This window comes from Petromyzon marinus, chromosome 16 (genome assembly GCF_048934315.1).
Source record: "Petromyzon marinus isolate PM22_M1 ecotype Great Lakes invasive population chromosome 16, UKy_Petmar_22M1.pri1.0, whole genome shotgun sequence".
NCBI classification, from domain to species: domain Eukaryota; kingdom Metazoa; phylum Chordata; class Hyperoartia; order Petromyzontiformes; family Petromyzontidae; genus Petromyzon; species Petromyzon marinus.
In genome coordinates this window covers 1,858,823-1,873,509 of record NC_133682.1, presented here as the reverse complement: position 1 = coordinate 1,873,509, position 14,687 = coordinate 1,858,823, and the positions used below count along the sequence as shown (strand labels likewise).

Here is a 14,687-nt window from a genome sequence, read left to right as displayed (position 1 = left end):
TTAAGATAGTTTCCTGTTGCCATCGCTCTTATGTAACACGCTGTTGGTGAGGGTGGCCACGTGGCTCAGGTGCCACGCTGTTGGTGACGTGGCCGCGTGGCTCAGGTGTTTGGCTCAGGAGCCAGAAAACCGAGAGTAAAAACCACTGAGGTCACCAAGTTCGAATCTTCAACCCCTTTTAAATAAACTGAGTTTTCAAGTGTAGCGAGTTCATTGCTGAGTCCTTCATACTCAGTTTGATTTTTCACTTCATTTTACTAAACCCCTTCTCTTAGAATGAAACACAAATTTTGACTGCCGTGAGAAGAACATTTCTCCGTAACATGCCATGTGGGAAACTATAGCATCTGCTAGTGTGTGGATAAAATAGGTCACTGGACGTGACCTCAGATGTAGTTCTGTAATATCTGCCTACACGGGCCACTCCCTAACGCGCACGTGGGTGACGCGCTGCTCTGCGACAGCCCCTAATGGACACGCGCTTTGCATCACAACTTGATGGTGACATCGCCACTGGGAAAGAATATACAAAAAAACGCAGCCTCCATTTTGTGTTCTGGGATGGACACGGGGGGTAGAGGGAGGGGAAAGGCCTTCATTGCCACGCCATCGCTGCGGCCTACCGTGGAGCTGCCCCCGCAAGGATAGGGGGCACGGCGCAGCCACACGAGGAATCCCCCCGTTGCTGGGGAGGCCCCCTGGCCCCCCGGGACCCAACGTGCCCAAGAGCTGGGCAACATCGACCAAGAACGTGTTCGTCGCCACCGCCGCAACCGCCGCCACCGCGTGTGACCTCGACGTTCGAACGGCTTTGGCCTCGATCGCCGCGCTCAGGCCAAAGCCGGGACCGCTCGTTGCCACGGAACCGGCGTTGGCCACGTTATTCCTTCACTCATCAATTCCTCTAACCCTGTCTGGGAGGGTGTGGGGGTAGCGGTGAGGCCTGGTGGATAAGGACTAAGGGTGTAGAAGTGGATAAAAAGAAAACCCCAGTCTCGATTTTAAGAAACTCTTTTTTTTATTAAATCCACGTTGGTTTAGTCAAAGTCAAATATTTACAGCACCGTAATTTTCAACTTGAGTAGGTGATATATATATGGGTGAGTGTACAAAAAAACCCTATATTATGTACATCACTGTTTTAATAACATATTGGTGCTTTCAAAAGATCCTGACAGTCACGGCTACCCATGTGGAAGCCTCGGGTCAGGCGTACGGGGATGAGAGGCGACTGGAGCAGCACTCCCTTGGTGCAACAACAATCGTCCGCTGTGTTTTTGGTATTGAGATTTATTTCCCCACGTTTTCACGAAATATCTTTAAAAATGTTTTTAGTCCACTCGATTTTATTATGTATCCACGCAAAGCCCAAACCTCTACAAAAATGTAAGCACTTATTGATAGTGGGATGTAATGCTCTGCCATGATGCCACATCTTAAAGCCAGCATGCACGATTGTTATTTAAAGAATCATCTGCTGAGGTTCAGCTCACTTTCTCTGCCAGGCAGCGCGAAACAACGTCCCAAGTGGCATGTGTGTGTTAGTGGGGCACGCTCCGAACCGTTTATCGAGCTGCTCGTATGCACACTGAACCAGCTGCGAAAGGACTTTCATGTACAACGGTGAGCAAAACTTAATGGGTATAAAAAATATGAATGTCACCGTGTACTCTAAGCTTCGGTAAGCCGCGAGCTCTCAATAAGTACGCATGGGGAGGGGAGTGGGCGCAGTTGAAGGGTAAAGTGTCCAGAGATACGCGCGAGAGATTTGAAAGCCTTCAATCCCCGCCTCGTCAAAACGGTGACACTCACGCGCGTGCCGACAAAACCGTGGCAGAGAAACCCCCAGCGTCGCAACAGATGGCACGCGGGCGTGGAAAAAAAGTGAGCCCCAGCGTTGGAACGTCACACGGTGTGCGGCGGAGAGGGAGAGAAAATAAGAGTAATTCTAGACTCACGATTTGTGGTCCGCCACATTTGGTGGCTGGCTTGCTGCCGTGTCGTGTCGCTCTGTGGGCACAATTGAAAAAATAAAAAAAAAACGTTTGGGACGGCGCCTTGGAGGTGGAAGCCCGCACGCATCCATTACGATTCTCTATCGAGTGGGAGGCGATTAACGCTATTAGTGGCAAGGGCAGAAAATCAAGGACAAGGGCAAAAGGTCACTGTCACCAATTCCAATGACATCACCACACCTCGTGTGGGAAGCAACAGCGATAATGTTGCATACAATACCCGGCGGCCAACAATTATATACATGTATTTGTTGATATATATTTTTTACAATCTGTTGCCAAAGTAACTCTTCACTGTAAAATATGCACATTGCGAAAGCAGTAACTGGGGTGGGCTGATGTAAATTATATCCTCGCATGCGTGAGGACCTGTGGGGGCGGGGGAGGCAGGGGTTAATGCGTGGGCTGGGAGGGGGGTCCAAGTTTTTTCGTGTGAACAAAAAAAATATTGCGACGTGAAGAAACTTACTCTGTCCACCGTAACCCGAGTTGATGTGAGCGTCCTGCAGGAGCAGCGGGAGAGAAAGCAATTAGCGACCGCAATGTATTTGTTTCGATGTGTCACGTGACCCACGGCCGGCTCGTGCCAGCTAAAATCAGTCAAACCCTAAACTGGATTTGACAAAATTGCTCCCCCCCCCGCCCCGCCACCTACCCCCATTTGAAGTTGTGAAACAACGCGGCGGTAAACACTAAATAGGGACGCGGCACCACCTGCTTAGCGAAATTAAAACCTTGCGGGAACGCGACCCCGCGGCTCCGCTGCGGACGTCGACGGGACCGGTTGGGGCGTGCCGCCCACGTTGGCACGGCGCTCGTTCGTAACGCGCCGGTGCCACGAGGCGTGGTGGGGGGTGGGAAGGAAGCGGGGATCATCCTCACGACTCTGGGGATGGACCTTGGCAGTTGTTTAAACGTAAATTTGGATGGCGAGAAATGAAGATGTGAACCAGCGGGGTGTAATATGCAAATGGTGGCCTTTCACACTGAATCAACAGGATGAGAACTCAGAACATTTAAGCTTTCCCTGTGGTTCTCGTAGCCAAGAGACATTTTTTTTCACAGCCTCTGCCGAGCTTAGGGCAGGGCTTCGCAATGCAGCAAACGCGTGGAAATTTATCCCCGCGTCTCCTGGCACAGAGCCCCCTCCTCCGCCGCACACAGGAAACTTAACACACGACGCGAAAAAATATACGTGCGGGAATGTTCGCGAAGATACCAGGGAAGAGAAATAAACCTCTCGGGGCGACGCACATTCATCACCGCCACCGCCACCACAAAATCCCGGCGAAGAACTCGAGACGCCGCGGCCACAGACCCCCTGCGACGGTGAAAACCCACTCGCCGAACCTCACGACCGTAGACCCACCCCGGCACGACCACGCCGGCCCGGTGACCCTCCCGCAAATATCACGGAGCGGGCGAACGCGAGCGCAGCGGCCGCCGCCGATGGCGCAACGGCACGGAGCTGGGAAAACCGCCCGGCGAGGCCGCGCCAGTTTGGCACCGCATCAACTTGGCTCCCGCGGAGACACTGTACTTGAATGAGACTGACCTTGGCGGGAGGAGGAGGAGGAGGGATGTGGGTGAAGGGAAGCTTGGAGGGCTCCGTCTGCCCGGGGGTGTGGATGGCGGTCAGAGGGGGAGGCCACGAGTGGGTCATCTCCTGCGCGCGCACAGCAGCAACACAGAACGGGGTGCGGGGGGGGAATAAGAAGCCGCCGTCGTGTCTCGTTTGCTTTGGCCACGGCGTTGGTTGAACGGATCCTTACGTTTTTCACGCGCGCCGCATAACATAATGTAACGCGCCAGCGGAGGTGGCGTTACAGTCACGGGGCGGTGGCACGTGGACGCACGGCGTAACAACTGGTGGTGCACCAACGCATCGACGCTAATCAATCGGCATCGATTTGACGCGTGCGGAACGATCGATGGTTTTATATTCACGTGCGTTGTACGCAAATGGTGTCACGTGACCCCTGTAGCTACTGATCACGGTAAGAAAAAAATATCTTATATCGCAACCCTCATCATTCCAAAGCTAGTAACAGCATTGTCCACCTTCACCAACTGAAATCCCAATTGTCGGTGCAGTCAAATAACTAAATCCGGATGCACAAATCCGCAAAGGTCTACTCATGTACTTACCATTTCATAACATACTTCTCACCTGCGCCCACATACCACCTATACCCCCGATCTCTCCGCTGGCTCCCAATCCAGTACCCAATCAATGTCAAGCCGGCACTGATGCACTCGCCGTCTTCAAGACCCTCCAAAGAATCTCCCCTCTCATCTCCCCACCATGTGTTCTCTGCTTTAGCATCCGAGGCTTTCTGTCGAAGGCCTCGGTCAACCTTGGCACGGCGGTCAGGTCACGCGTTCTCACCATCGTCTGGGGCTCCGCGGCCAATGACTCACCGCCTCTCGCCGCAAAAGAAAACATCGCCCTCTGTTTCTGCACAGCGTCCTGAGATGCCGTTCGCAATGAGACGCCGCCACGTAAACCCGCGCAGGACTGCATTGTCGCGTCCCATCGGGCGGTACGAGCGAGCGAGCGAGCGACCGAGCCTCGGTTAGGATCCCGCTCTTGGGCCCGTGAGCCGAGCGTAGCCACACGCGAGCAACCTCCCGTGCCTCCCTCGGGGGTCTTCACTCGGACTTCGTCGTCATGTCCATGGAGCTTGTGAGTGTCAATTCATGCCCTATCTCATTTTATTGCAGCAGCAGCAGCGGAGCACTCTGTGCTTTATTTGTGGCCACTTACAAGTAATACAATATCTCCTCTCCGACTCTATGGTGGCATTTGTTTTTTAAATCACTGTTTATTTCTGAGCTGTAATGACTGCGGATTTTGAGCTGCGGGGTTTTTTTTCTCTCTCTCTCTCTGCACCAGAATACGGCAGCACACAGATTGACTGACAAGCAGCTGGATAAACTATTGGTCTTCGGGGGAAACGTGAAAATGTGTAACGGGTCCCGTGAATCTGGGACTAAGGGGGTGGCGGCCTCACGAGTCTCGGGCAAAATGAAACCGCCGAGCACGGGCCAAGCGTCGTGAACGTCATTGCAAGCGGTACAATGGGGTTAAGGCGTGCACGTCTTCAAATACTTGCTCACGCCACTGCTGGTGGAGATGCCTCCACTAGAGAGGGTTCTAGAGAGTCACGTCTATCGAGCGATTAGCATGAGGTCTCCTTAATCATCCACGTTGGCCACTTTGTTGAGATATCATTTGCGATGGCCAGGTCACGCCTGAAAGATAAGTTAATAACCTCAGTGGGCTGTACCTGGTAAGATAAAAAAAAAAATCATTTTATTTGTATATTTTTTTCAAGTGATTTATTTACCTTTCCTAGCATGTTTTTGTATTGTTTGTTGTTGTGACCTTCTGACCTGCCCCTACTGGACATCTGCGACAAAGAGCTTTACAGCTCATCGCATTGCTCCTCCAGCAATAAATCAATATTCTGATTGTGAGGTGGCAGTCCCCGCACGTGACCCCCACCGGTTGTTTTCGCTGCAAGTACGCCGGAGACATCCGCACTCGGAGCGGAGCGGCGGTGCCTGCGCAGCATCGGAACGCGCTCCTCTCCAAAGTGAGTTTGCAGCAAACGGAGGAGCGGTCGCAGCCCCCCCGCCCCCCCCACCCCCACCACCCCCCCACCTCGGCAGTCGTCGCAGACAAACAAAGGGCCCCGTGCACCCGCCAAGTCAAATCCCCGTTCGTTTTTCTGGTGGCTCGGGAGCGACGGCGGCGGCGCTCATTGAAGGGTCGCTCGCGAGCGCCAGGGCGTGGAATTTTTTCCGCTGCTAAAATCTCGCACGGTCTTGATCCGCCGCGGCGTCGCGCGAGACGGGGAGGGAACAAACCTCAGCTCCCGCCGCGACGCGAATTTCTAACATGTTCTTCTCGCCCAACCCCCCCCTCCCTCACTCACTGCCGTCCGCACCCCACGCCACCTACCCCCCCCCCCACTGCTCCGACGGAACAGCGGTTTCCCGGTGATTGGTGTTGATTTGCGACGAGGCGCTCTGTTCTCTGTGTCACGGTCGGGCTGGGACGGCGAGCTGCTGCGGTTTTTATTGTGGAACTGAACCGTGCCGTGCATGCAGGCCGTGGGTGGGGGTTATTTGACCATACTTTACCGCCGCCGTGGTCAGTGCGTTGAGCGTAAATCTGGGAGCGGAGAAGTAGAGCACAACTATTATTTTCTGCACTGACCCCTGCCGAATGCCCCGCACCGGCCTATGACAACCAGGGGTGCATGGTGGTCGCCCATCCAAGCGCTATCCAGTCTCAAACCTACTTAGCTGCTGAGTTCTGGCACATTTCGAGTGATTAGCTTGTTCAAACTGTACTCATGGCATCGTAAGAAGAAATTATTTGTAAATCTCACATCGCAGTTTGTCAGAGAATGATTTTCCTAAATATCTTTCAAGTGGCCTTTTTGTCATTTAGCCTGTAAGAGAGGCTCTTTCCTGACACTTCTGCTACAAGACAGTCAAACGGCACTTAAACCGGTATCATTCATTCTCATTGCTGGATTTTTGCCAAATCAGTGAACCACCAAATTTTATTAAATGTTGTTTTTGCGTGCATTTATCAGTAACTGAGCTGATACCGTGAACTCATTACGCTTGAAATATTGGTTTTATAACGAGGTGGCCACAACAGATTAAAACCCAGGACTTTAATGGTTTGCTGTCTCAACGCTTTTGACCTTTGAGCAACTCGGCCACCTCTGGAATTCTACGGTCCGAAGAGTCCCGCCTGCGGGAAACCGCTGCCGATTTCTCGCAAAGCGCTACTCATTCTACCGACTCCACATGAACAATGGGTGGATTCGATTGGAGACCCGAACTCACGACCACCTCGCTCCGAGTCAACCACCGTGAACTCGGCGCGCCACCCAGTCAAGCGCTTTGACCATTGTCACTGATGTCCGTCTACGCTCAAGAAGCTGCCATCGCGCGGCGTTCGCCTGGCACAACAGTCGCAATGACGTCAGGTTGGGCACGTTCCGTGTTCGACGTTTGTGTTTTTGTTGTTGTTGGTAAGTCCAGAATGGGTTTGCTCGATTGTAAGCTAAAATATGAGCTAAATATAAACGTGCCAACGCGCCTGTCACTGCCAAGCCGACACCCCTCCCACTCTGCCTGTAAAAGAAAACAGCAGCGGTGACGGGGGCGCCGGCAGGGATTTCATGTGAGGCAGAAAGGGGCTGACAATTGCGGCACTTCATTAGCAAATGCTCAATTAGTGCGACGAAACTAGCGAGATCAAAGCGAGGCAATGATACGAACTGATAAGACGTCCACAAAAAAAGAATCATTACCGTCCTAAGAAATCATTAGACTCTGCTTCATTTTCAATCACAGCTGCGTGGAGAGAAAATGAGAATTTATCGCCGGATCAAAATTAATGTTCTGATAATTAAATATTACTCCGGGTACAAGGCAACTGATTTGTAACACGTAATCGGTGATTAGCGGAAGACGTTCGTGATGCAATTAATTAATGAATGCTCACTGCGGCAAGCCAGTGAGTGCACGTGTTAGCCCAGGCAAGGCGACGATCTCTCGGTTCAAATGGGACCGTTTGTAATCGTCTGTCCCTTCCTAAACTGCTGCACGGGGCCCTGCGCCCACACGCCCGAGGCTACCCGCCAGAGCGCGCCCGCGACAAACGATGCTTCTGCCACGTCTGGGCTGTGTTTTGATTTTAACTTTAAAAAAATCCCCTAAAATGTTCAACAAAACATTTTAAAACAACACCAAGAACCGATGTTATCGTTTTGTAAATATTAACGTAAATAAACATCACACATTGGGACGGTTTACAAATCAGGCGATGCCTCCACTACCAAGAAATAAAACATCGGCTAAAAGCCATGCAGGTAGATTATAAATAGGCAACATTTATTTTTCGTTTTGGCGAGAGGGCACCCCGATGAAGCTAATTTCACGGCGAATTGCTCATCAGCTTGAGCGGTAAGAATCTCGAGCCGTGGGGGTGTGGGGGTGGGTGAGCCGGGAGAGGCGAGGGGACCGTGGGCGGCGGCGATGGTGGTGGGGGGGTGCAGAGAGAGGCGAGGAAAGGGATGTCGGGGAGGGGGGACCCTGGGCGCAATCTGCATAGGGCGAGTTAACGAAGCCAGGGCAGGCGTGCGGCAAGTCTTGATTGGGTCACTGGGGAGAACGGCAGTGCTAAAGGTGGGGAAGGGGGCGGGGGAGAGGGGCGGGTGCGCGTGGTGGAAAGGAGACCTGTGGGCCCGGTTGGGGAGGCGAGCGAACAGAGGGCATGCGCCTAATTTTAGCCGCTCCACACGCGGGGGGCCAGCGCCTCTCCGGGGACGTTCTCATCCATCGTTAGCTCAATTTCCGTGACCCTCCACCGCACCCCCCCCCCCCCCTCTCACAGCTCTATCACCGGAGCACGATCAACTGGGAGCGCCCTTCTAAGTGGACGGCCGCCAATTCGCCCTTTCTCCATCGTGAGTGACCGGACAATCGACAGCACTCCGGTGGGGAACGTGAAATCCTCGCGACGGAATTAGCGGGCGATTGATCAGGGCCCTGGCAGAGGGTCGTGGTGGAGGCCAAGGAATGGCATGCTCGCCCGGCAAAAAGAGGCCCAATTTACCCTCATCATCCGCTAATTGCAAAGCACCACTCATCCGTAACAATAACAACATACGCCGGATTAATAACGTGACTAACGGCAGCCTGGGACCGTTTGGGCAGGCCACGCCAACAATCCAGAGGGCGGCTTTTAGGCAAGCGGAGGAGCTAAATTCACTGCCGCATCTCGAGGAAGCCTTTAATTCCTAATCTTAACCAATCCCTTGCTGCTCACCCCCACCACAACCACCCATTGCCCCCCACACCGGCCACCCCCCCCCCCCTTACAGCTCTCAGCTGTCGGTGATTACAGTCGTTAAAAATTAATAGGCCCACGTGAAGAGAGAGGCAGCGCGTTTGGTTTAATGAGCAGGACTGCCCCGAGTTGTGCTAGGCCATAAGCGCCTCATTCCTCCCACACGTCACAGGGACACGGCCGCTGCGTGGGACGGAGCCTTGACCCCCACGCCGCTTTCCACGGTGAAAAAAAAAAACGGTAATCAAAGAAAATCTTATTTTCAGCAAGTATGATGGATTGACTTGTTTTTATTTTTTTCATTTTGTGCCGCGAATCAACGCGTGCATGTGGTTTCAACGCAAGGCGACCCACCGTTTGCCTTTGTGTTATTGCTTTGTAAAAAAAAAACGGCGTTTTCATTTTCTAAGAATGCAGCCAATTCCTAAAGAAAAGACACCGCATCCCGCGGTGAATTCCCGCCGCTTAAATGAGCATCGAGACAATTCCACACGCCCATGGTGGGGGAGAGTCTGCCCATAGGGCCACAAAGCGATTTTCGTTTTATGAATCCCAGAGGGATGATGGGCCGAGTCAACTCCCAACCAGGATTTGAACTCCCAGCATTCAGATTGCGAGCCACTCGCTCCACCGCTGGCCGGAAATACACCAGAGGGCATCGTTTACTTTCAGACGTAACTCGGCAAAAAATATTACTCGTAAAGAGACGTAGCATCTTCTTCATGCAAACGGAGGCAAAACAATTTTCGACGGTTTATTTTTTGATGGAGAAGCAGCCAAACAGGAAGAAAACACACTGTCAGTATTTTTTCCCGTTAAATATCAGTGGAAAGTACCTTTCCACCGAAACACGACTAGTGGTGGATACTGGGGGGGGGGGGGGGGGGGGGGTCGTTGGTGCCAACTCACCCTCAGGATTTCCTCCACGCAGCTCGTCTCGCTGGAGACGGAAACCTGGACGATCGGGAATGGGGAGGAGGCACGGAAAGGGAGAGAAAATATACAGAGAAAGGTTAGAAGGGAGACGTTAAATAAAAGTCCAAATATTTTTCATGCTTCCCGAGTGTCAAACCCCAGTTGGGGGGGCGATTCTTAGTCTAACGCGGACATTTCCACACCACTCTTCGATTTCATTTCGTAATTTAGTGTTAACATTTTTTACAGGCACAAGAGCTGGAGAAGGTCGTTTTGTTTTTAAACGGCGTGACAACAGAATCTGCCATCGCCCAATGACGCAGTCCGTCGCGGCAAGACGTGCGGTTTATCGAGCACCGATTGAGTAGGGCCGGGGTGTAGGATGACGGGGGTGGTGTGGCCAGCACTATGCCACAACTGCATTTGTCTCACCGGCACCGGTGATCGCACACTGCGCAAGGTGCACGGAACGTGCGATGGATGGCGCTTCGATTAAATAAAATAAATCGGTTCTAATGTTCACGGCACGTGCAGAAATTGAATCGCGCGTCATCTTAATTGGTTATTTACAACCAGGTATTCTAGGGGAAGCTTAGAACCATTTCAAATATTGGCTACTGAAGTTATCTATGGTCAGGGAATCCAACTTGGATCCTCGGTATCAAAGCGCGAAAAGCTAACCACTACGCCATTGCTCTCCATTGCTCCAGAACCACAAAAACCCACTCACCCACACTCACGCACACTCACGCTTGTGCAGGGTTTTTGTTGTTATTGCCGCTAGTTAATCCCATCACGGTAACAGGCAAAGCAAAACCCCCCTGGAAGGGAACCCCTGGGACACGCCCGTGTGCATCTTTGCGCGAGCGAGGTGCACGCACGCACGCACACGCGCTCGCCTACATGCGCGTGTGCGTGCCCGCATGTGCATGTGTGCATTCATGTGTGCGTGCGCGCAGCCATGTGTATGTGGGTGCGTGTGTGTGTGTGCGCCCGGGTGCGTGCGTGCGAGCGAGCTCCGTGCCGACCGCAACAGAGCAGCGATTAACCCGGCTGATGGAGTGACACCAGGAAGCACGGGGAACAACAGAGTTTATTCTCCCTTGATCGTCATTAATCATCATTTGCAGGAGGCGGTGGCCGCAGAGACAACACAATTGCGCTCAGCTTGGTGTAAGAGTCCCCTTCAACCCCCCCAACAGTCTTCTACTGGCGGTTCCCCAGCTCCGCGATTCACCGCACAGCGCCTCGCTTGCCACATTGATCACGTTGCTTGAAGCAATGCTCGCATTAAAAACTCAAGCAAACAAACCTGACGATAATTTATATGAGGGGGGGGGGATAAATTGGTGAATGGCGCGGTGGTCGATTCTGCGTTCCGCTTCATAGTCGGGTGACGGGCTGCCGTGTGCAAGGCGGTCAGCAGCTCTCATCGCAAATCCGCGACCTTCGTCCTAAAACCCATTTAATGGAAACAACAACCGCTGCTATACTGCCACCACCATTGCCACTGCCACCACCAGTCACCATAGCAACCACCACAAACACCACCATCGCCGACACCGCTACCACCACCACCACCATCACCGCCACTTACCACCACCGTTCACTGGCATCATCACAAACCACCACCACCACCACCATCACATACGGCAGAAGTGTTCCAGTTTAGTCAAATAAAAAAATGTCCCGTGGCCTTAATGAGTAAAAGGCCTAGGCTACCGGTGAGCATTCAACATACCTATGGACAATCAATGCAGAGGTCCGTATAAAGTGGTGCTTGAGTTTATTTTTTGCCGCGAAGGAACAATGGAAAGATCGGATCTAATCAAAATGCCGGACATTTTCTCCACGGTTCAATTGTCAGTCCAGGCTCAGTGGCCAAACAAAAGCTTTTGTTGCAACATTGGATGATGAATTGTCGTCTTGGCTATACCTACAGCCCTGTCCCTACCGTCACAGATGGAGCTCGTCTTATTGCGTCTGTAGATACCGTTCGCTATTGGCAAGTTCGCTTTGTGGGAAGTCGCTCATTCTCCTTTGATGCCCCCACGATCTGGAACTCCCTTCCCCCTGCCATCCGTGCTGTTCACTCTCTGACCCTGTTCAAGTCCAGGTTCAAGACCTTCAGTTTTTATTTTTCTGTTTGCTAATGACTGCCTCTCTCTCTCTCTGCCCTTCGTGTTGCAACACGGTCTCATTTAGAGACTGCTATGTAAATCCACATTGCATTGTACTATTTGGGATGTGACTCAGGTGCTTATAATAGCAATAAAATATAGTTTTTTTTTATTGTAGATGTAGTAGGAGGGCTCTTGTCTACAGTTTCAGACAACCCAACAGCATTCGTTTTACACGCCCGGCACTGCTGATGAGACCCAGGGAACTCAAAACCGGTCCAAAACTTTCCACTAAAAGGAACGCTGCTGGGAAAAAAAAAACTGATCCAGAATGCCTGCATGCTGATGGATCAAACTGTTATTTAATTTTGATGGTTAGAGAGACCCCTTGTTTGTTATTTTAGTATCCTAACTCCGCCACCACAGTGACGAATATGTTCTGTCCAGGCGAGGCTTGCAAAGCATAAAGAGAAAAGAATGTCGTGCTGTTCGTATGAGCACACTTGTGCTGGGTAGTTCATTCTTCATTATTATTATTCAGCGCAACGACAATTAACATTGTACACCGATCCTAATGTGTGATTAGTACACACAGATGGGCATTTAGCAGAACATTCGGTAGATGTGGCAATCTAGAAGCTCACTCTCAACATGTTCTAATCGTGGTAATACTCATCTTATACGTGTGATGTAACAGAGAGTCCATGTTGCACGTGTGTGTGGGGAGTGCGGAGTGTAGCAGTTCTCACGTGGTGCTACGAACTCGGCGACCCAAGTTCGATTCCCCACTCACGGCCAACATCAGTGCCGATTATCTGAACAGTTCCTGGGCCTCCACTAGGTCGACTCGGCCTCAAATGAGTACCTGGTGTGGTGTGTAAACATCTCCACTGGGGAGACAAAGGCGATGGAGCGTGGTGTTGGCCACCCACCCCTCGTGTACTGACCTTCATAGGGGGCTCGCTAACAGCACTTGCCCCAACAATCTATAAAAGGCTACACGGGGGATCTTTGTGCATATATGCGTGAGTGTGCAACCTCGTGCAATGTAGCCGGGTGTGGCATTGGCCACCCACCCCCTCGTGTACCATGGATTGTAGAACCTAACCGTTGAATTCAGTGAAAATAAGTGCTTTAAAAAAATATATATCATTGTGAGTTTTTTTGTGTGTGCGGTCACTGATGACAGGGCTGAACCCATCATCAACTCGCTCCACTTGATCGCCCACTTTAATCACAGGTGGTGGCTGACACCCAGATCTGAGCCCGATGGCGAAACGTAGCACATCCCAGAGGTGGCGGCTCTCCGTGTCTCTGACACCCCATTAGCCCCCTGAGCCAGCCACGTCACCTCCCCCGTATATACAAGAGCTCCGACCACATATACAAGATTTAAGGGCTCTCGTCCGCAGCTTAGTATTCAATTCTCTATCGCTTTAAGTCATCCTGTAGGAGATTACGATCGTGCAAAGTCGAGTACGCAAACAGCAAACCAATCAGCGGGACACACGGACGCCGCATTAACTCATAGTTACTCAATTTGCTTTCCTCCGCCGGCCGTGTGCGTGAGCACGTGTGTGTTAGCGCGTGTCGTGAGCACGTGTGTGTGTGCGCGTGTGCGTGAGCATGTGTGTGTTAGCGCGTGTCGTGAGCACGTGTGTGTGTGTGCGTTTCGTGAGCACGTGTGTGTGTGCGCGTGTCGTGAGCATGTGTGTGTGAGTGTCGTGAGCACGTGTGTGTGTGCGCGTGTCGTGAGCATGTGTGTGTGAGTGTCGTGAGCACGTGTGTGTGTGCGCGTGTGCGTGAGCATGTGCGTGTGTGCGCGTGTCGTGAGCACGTGTGTGTATGCGCGTGTGCGTGAGCATGTGCGTGTGTGCGCGTGTCGTGAGCACGTGTGTGTGTGTGAGCGTGTCGTGAGCACGTGTATGTGTGCGCGTGTCGTGAGCACGTGTGTGTGTGTGCGCGTGTCGTGAGCACGTGTGTGCGTGCGCGTCTTGAGCATGTGTGTGTGTGCGCGTGTCGTAAGCATGTGTGTGTGCGTGTCGTGAGCATGTGTGTGTGTGCACGTGTCTTGAGCACGTGTGTGTATGCGCGTGTCGTGAGCATGCGTGGGGTGTGTGGGGAGCGGTAGTGTAGCGGTCAGCGCGCTAAGCCGGCGGCCCGAGTTCGATTCCCACTCACGGTCAACACCAGTGTCGATTATCTGAACCGGTCCTGGGCCTCCCTTAGGTCGACTCGGTCTCAACCGAGTACCCGGTGTGTAAAACGTCGCCACTGGGAAGACAAAGGTGGCCGGGCGTGGTGCTGGACACCCACCCCTTCGTGTGCCTTGCTCGCTAACAGCACTTGCCCCGACAGTCTGTTAAGGCTATCCGGGGGGGTGGGGGGGGGTGGGATCTTTGCCTTTGTGGGGGCACGGGCGTTACAAAGCCACGGGCGCGCAACGCCGCTCGGCGATATTTTCAAGTCGGCCACGGATGGCACCGCGGCGCTTGGGCGAGGAGGGACATTTTGACGCGGGCGGAGGGGGGTTGACGAAACGGCAGAGCGAACTCAGCTCTCGTGACTGACGTACGGGCGCTCCACGACTTCGATGCAGCCGCTCCTCGTGACGTACCGTGGTGCCGCAGAAGCTGGATATGAGCACACCTTACGTTGCACTGGTTTGGGGGGCGGGAGGCAACTGGCAACTTCTGATACAAGCACACTCTTGATATTAGCACACACCGCCTCGCTTCCAAGAGGTGTGCTTTAATC

The 14,687-nt window shown here is 52.6% G+C and overlaps 1 protein-coding gene across 1 annotated transcript in view; it reads right to left on the bottom strand.

Moving 5' to 3' along the window:
- The window catches only part of AFF3 (ALF transcription elongation factor 3), a 178,179-nt gene that overhangs the window by 51,207 nt on the left and 112,285 nt on the right, over positions 1-14,687 (bottom strand). The window contains exons 5-8 of the mRNA XM_076067341.1: positions 9,805-9,849; positions 3,571-3,681; positions 2,485-2,518; positions 1,959-2,010 (exon numbers count right to left, since the gene is read on the bottom strand). Coding sequence (XP_075923456.1) covers positions 1,959-2,010; positions 2,485-2,518; positions 3,571-3,681; positions 9,805-9,849 — 242 coding nt within the window. The remainder of the gene's footprint in view (positions 1-1,958; positions 2,011-2,484; positions 2,519-3,570; positions 3,682-9,804; positions 9,850-14,687) is intronic.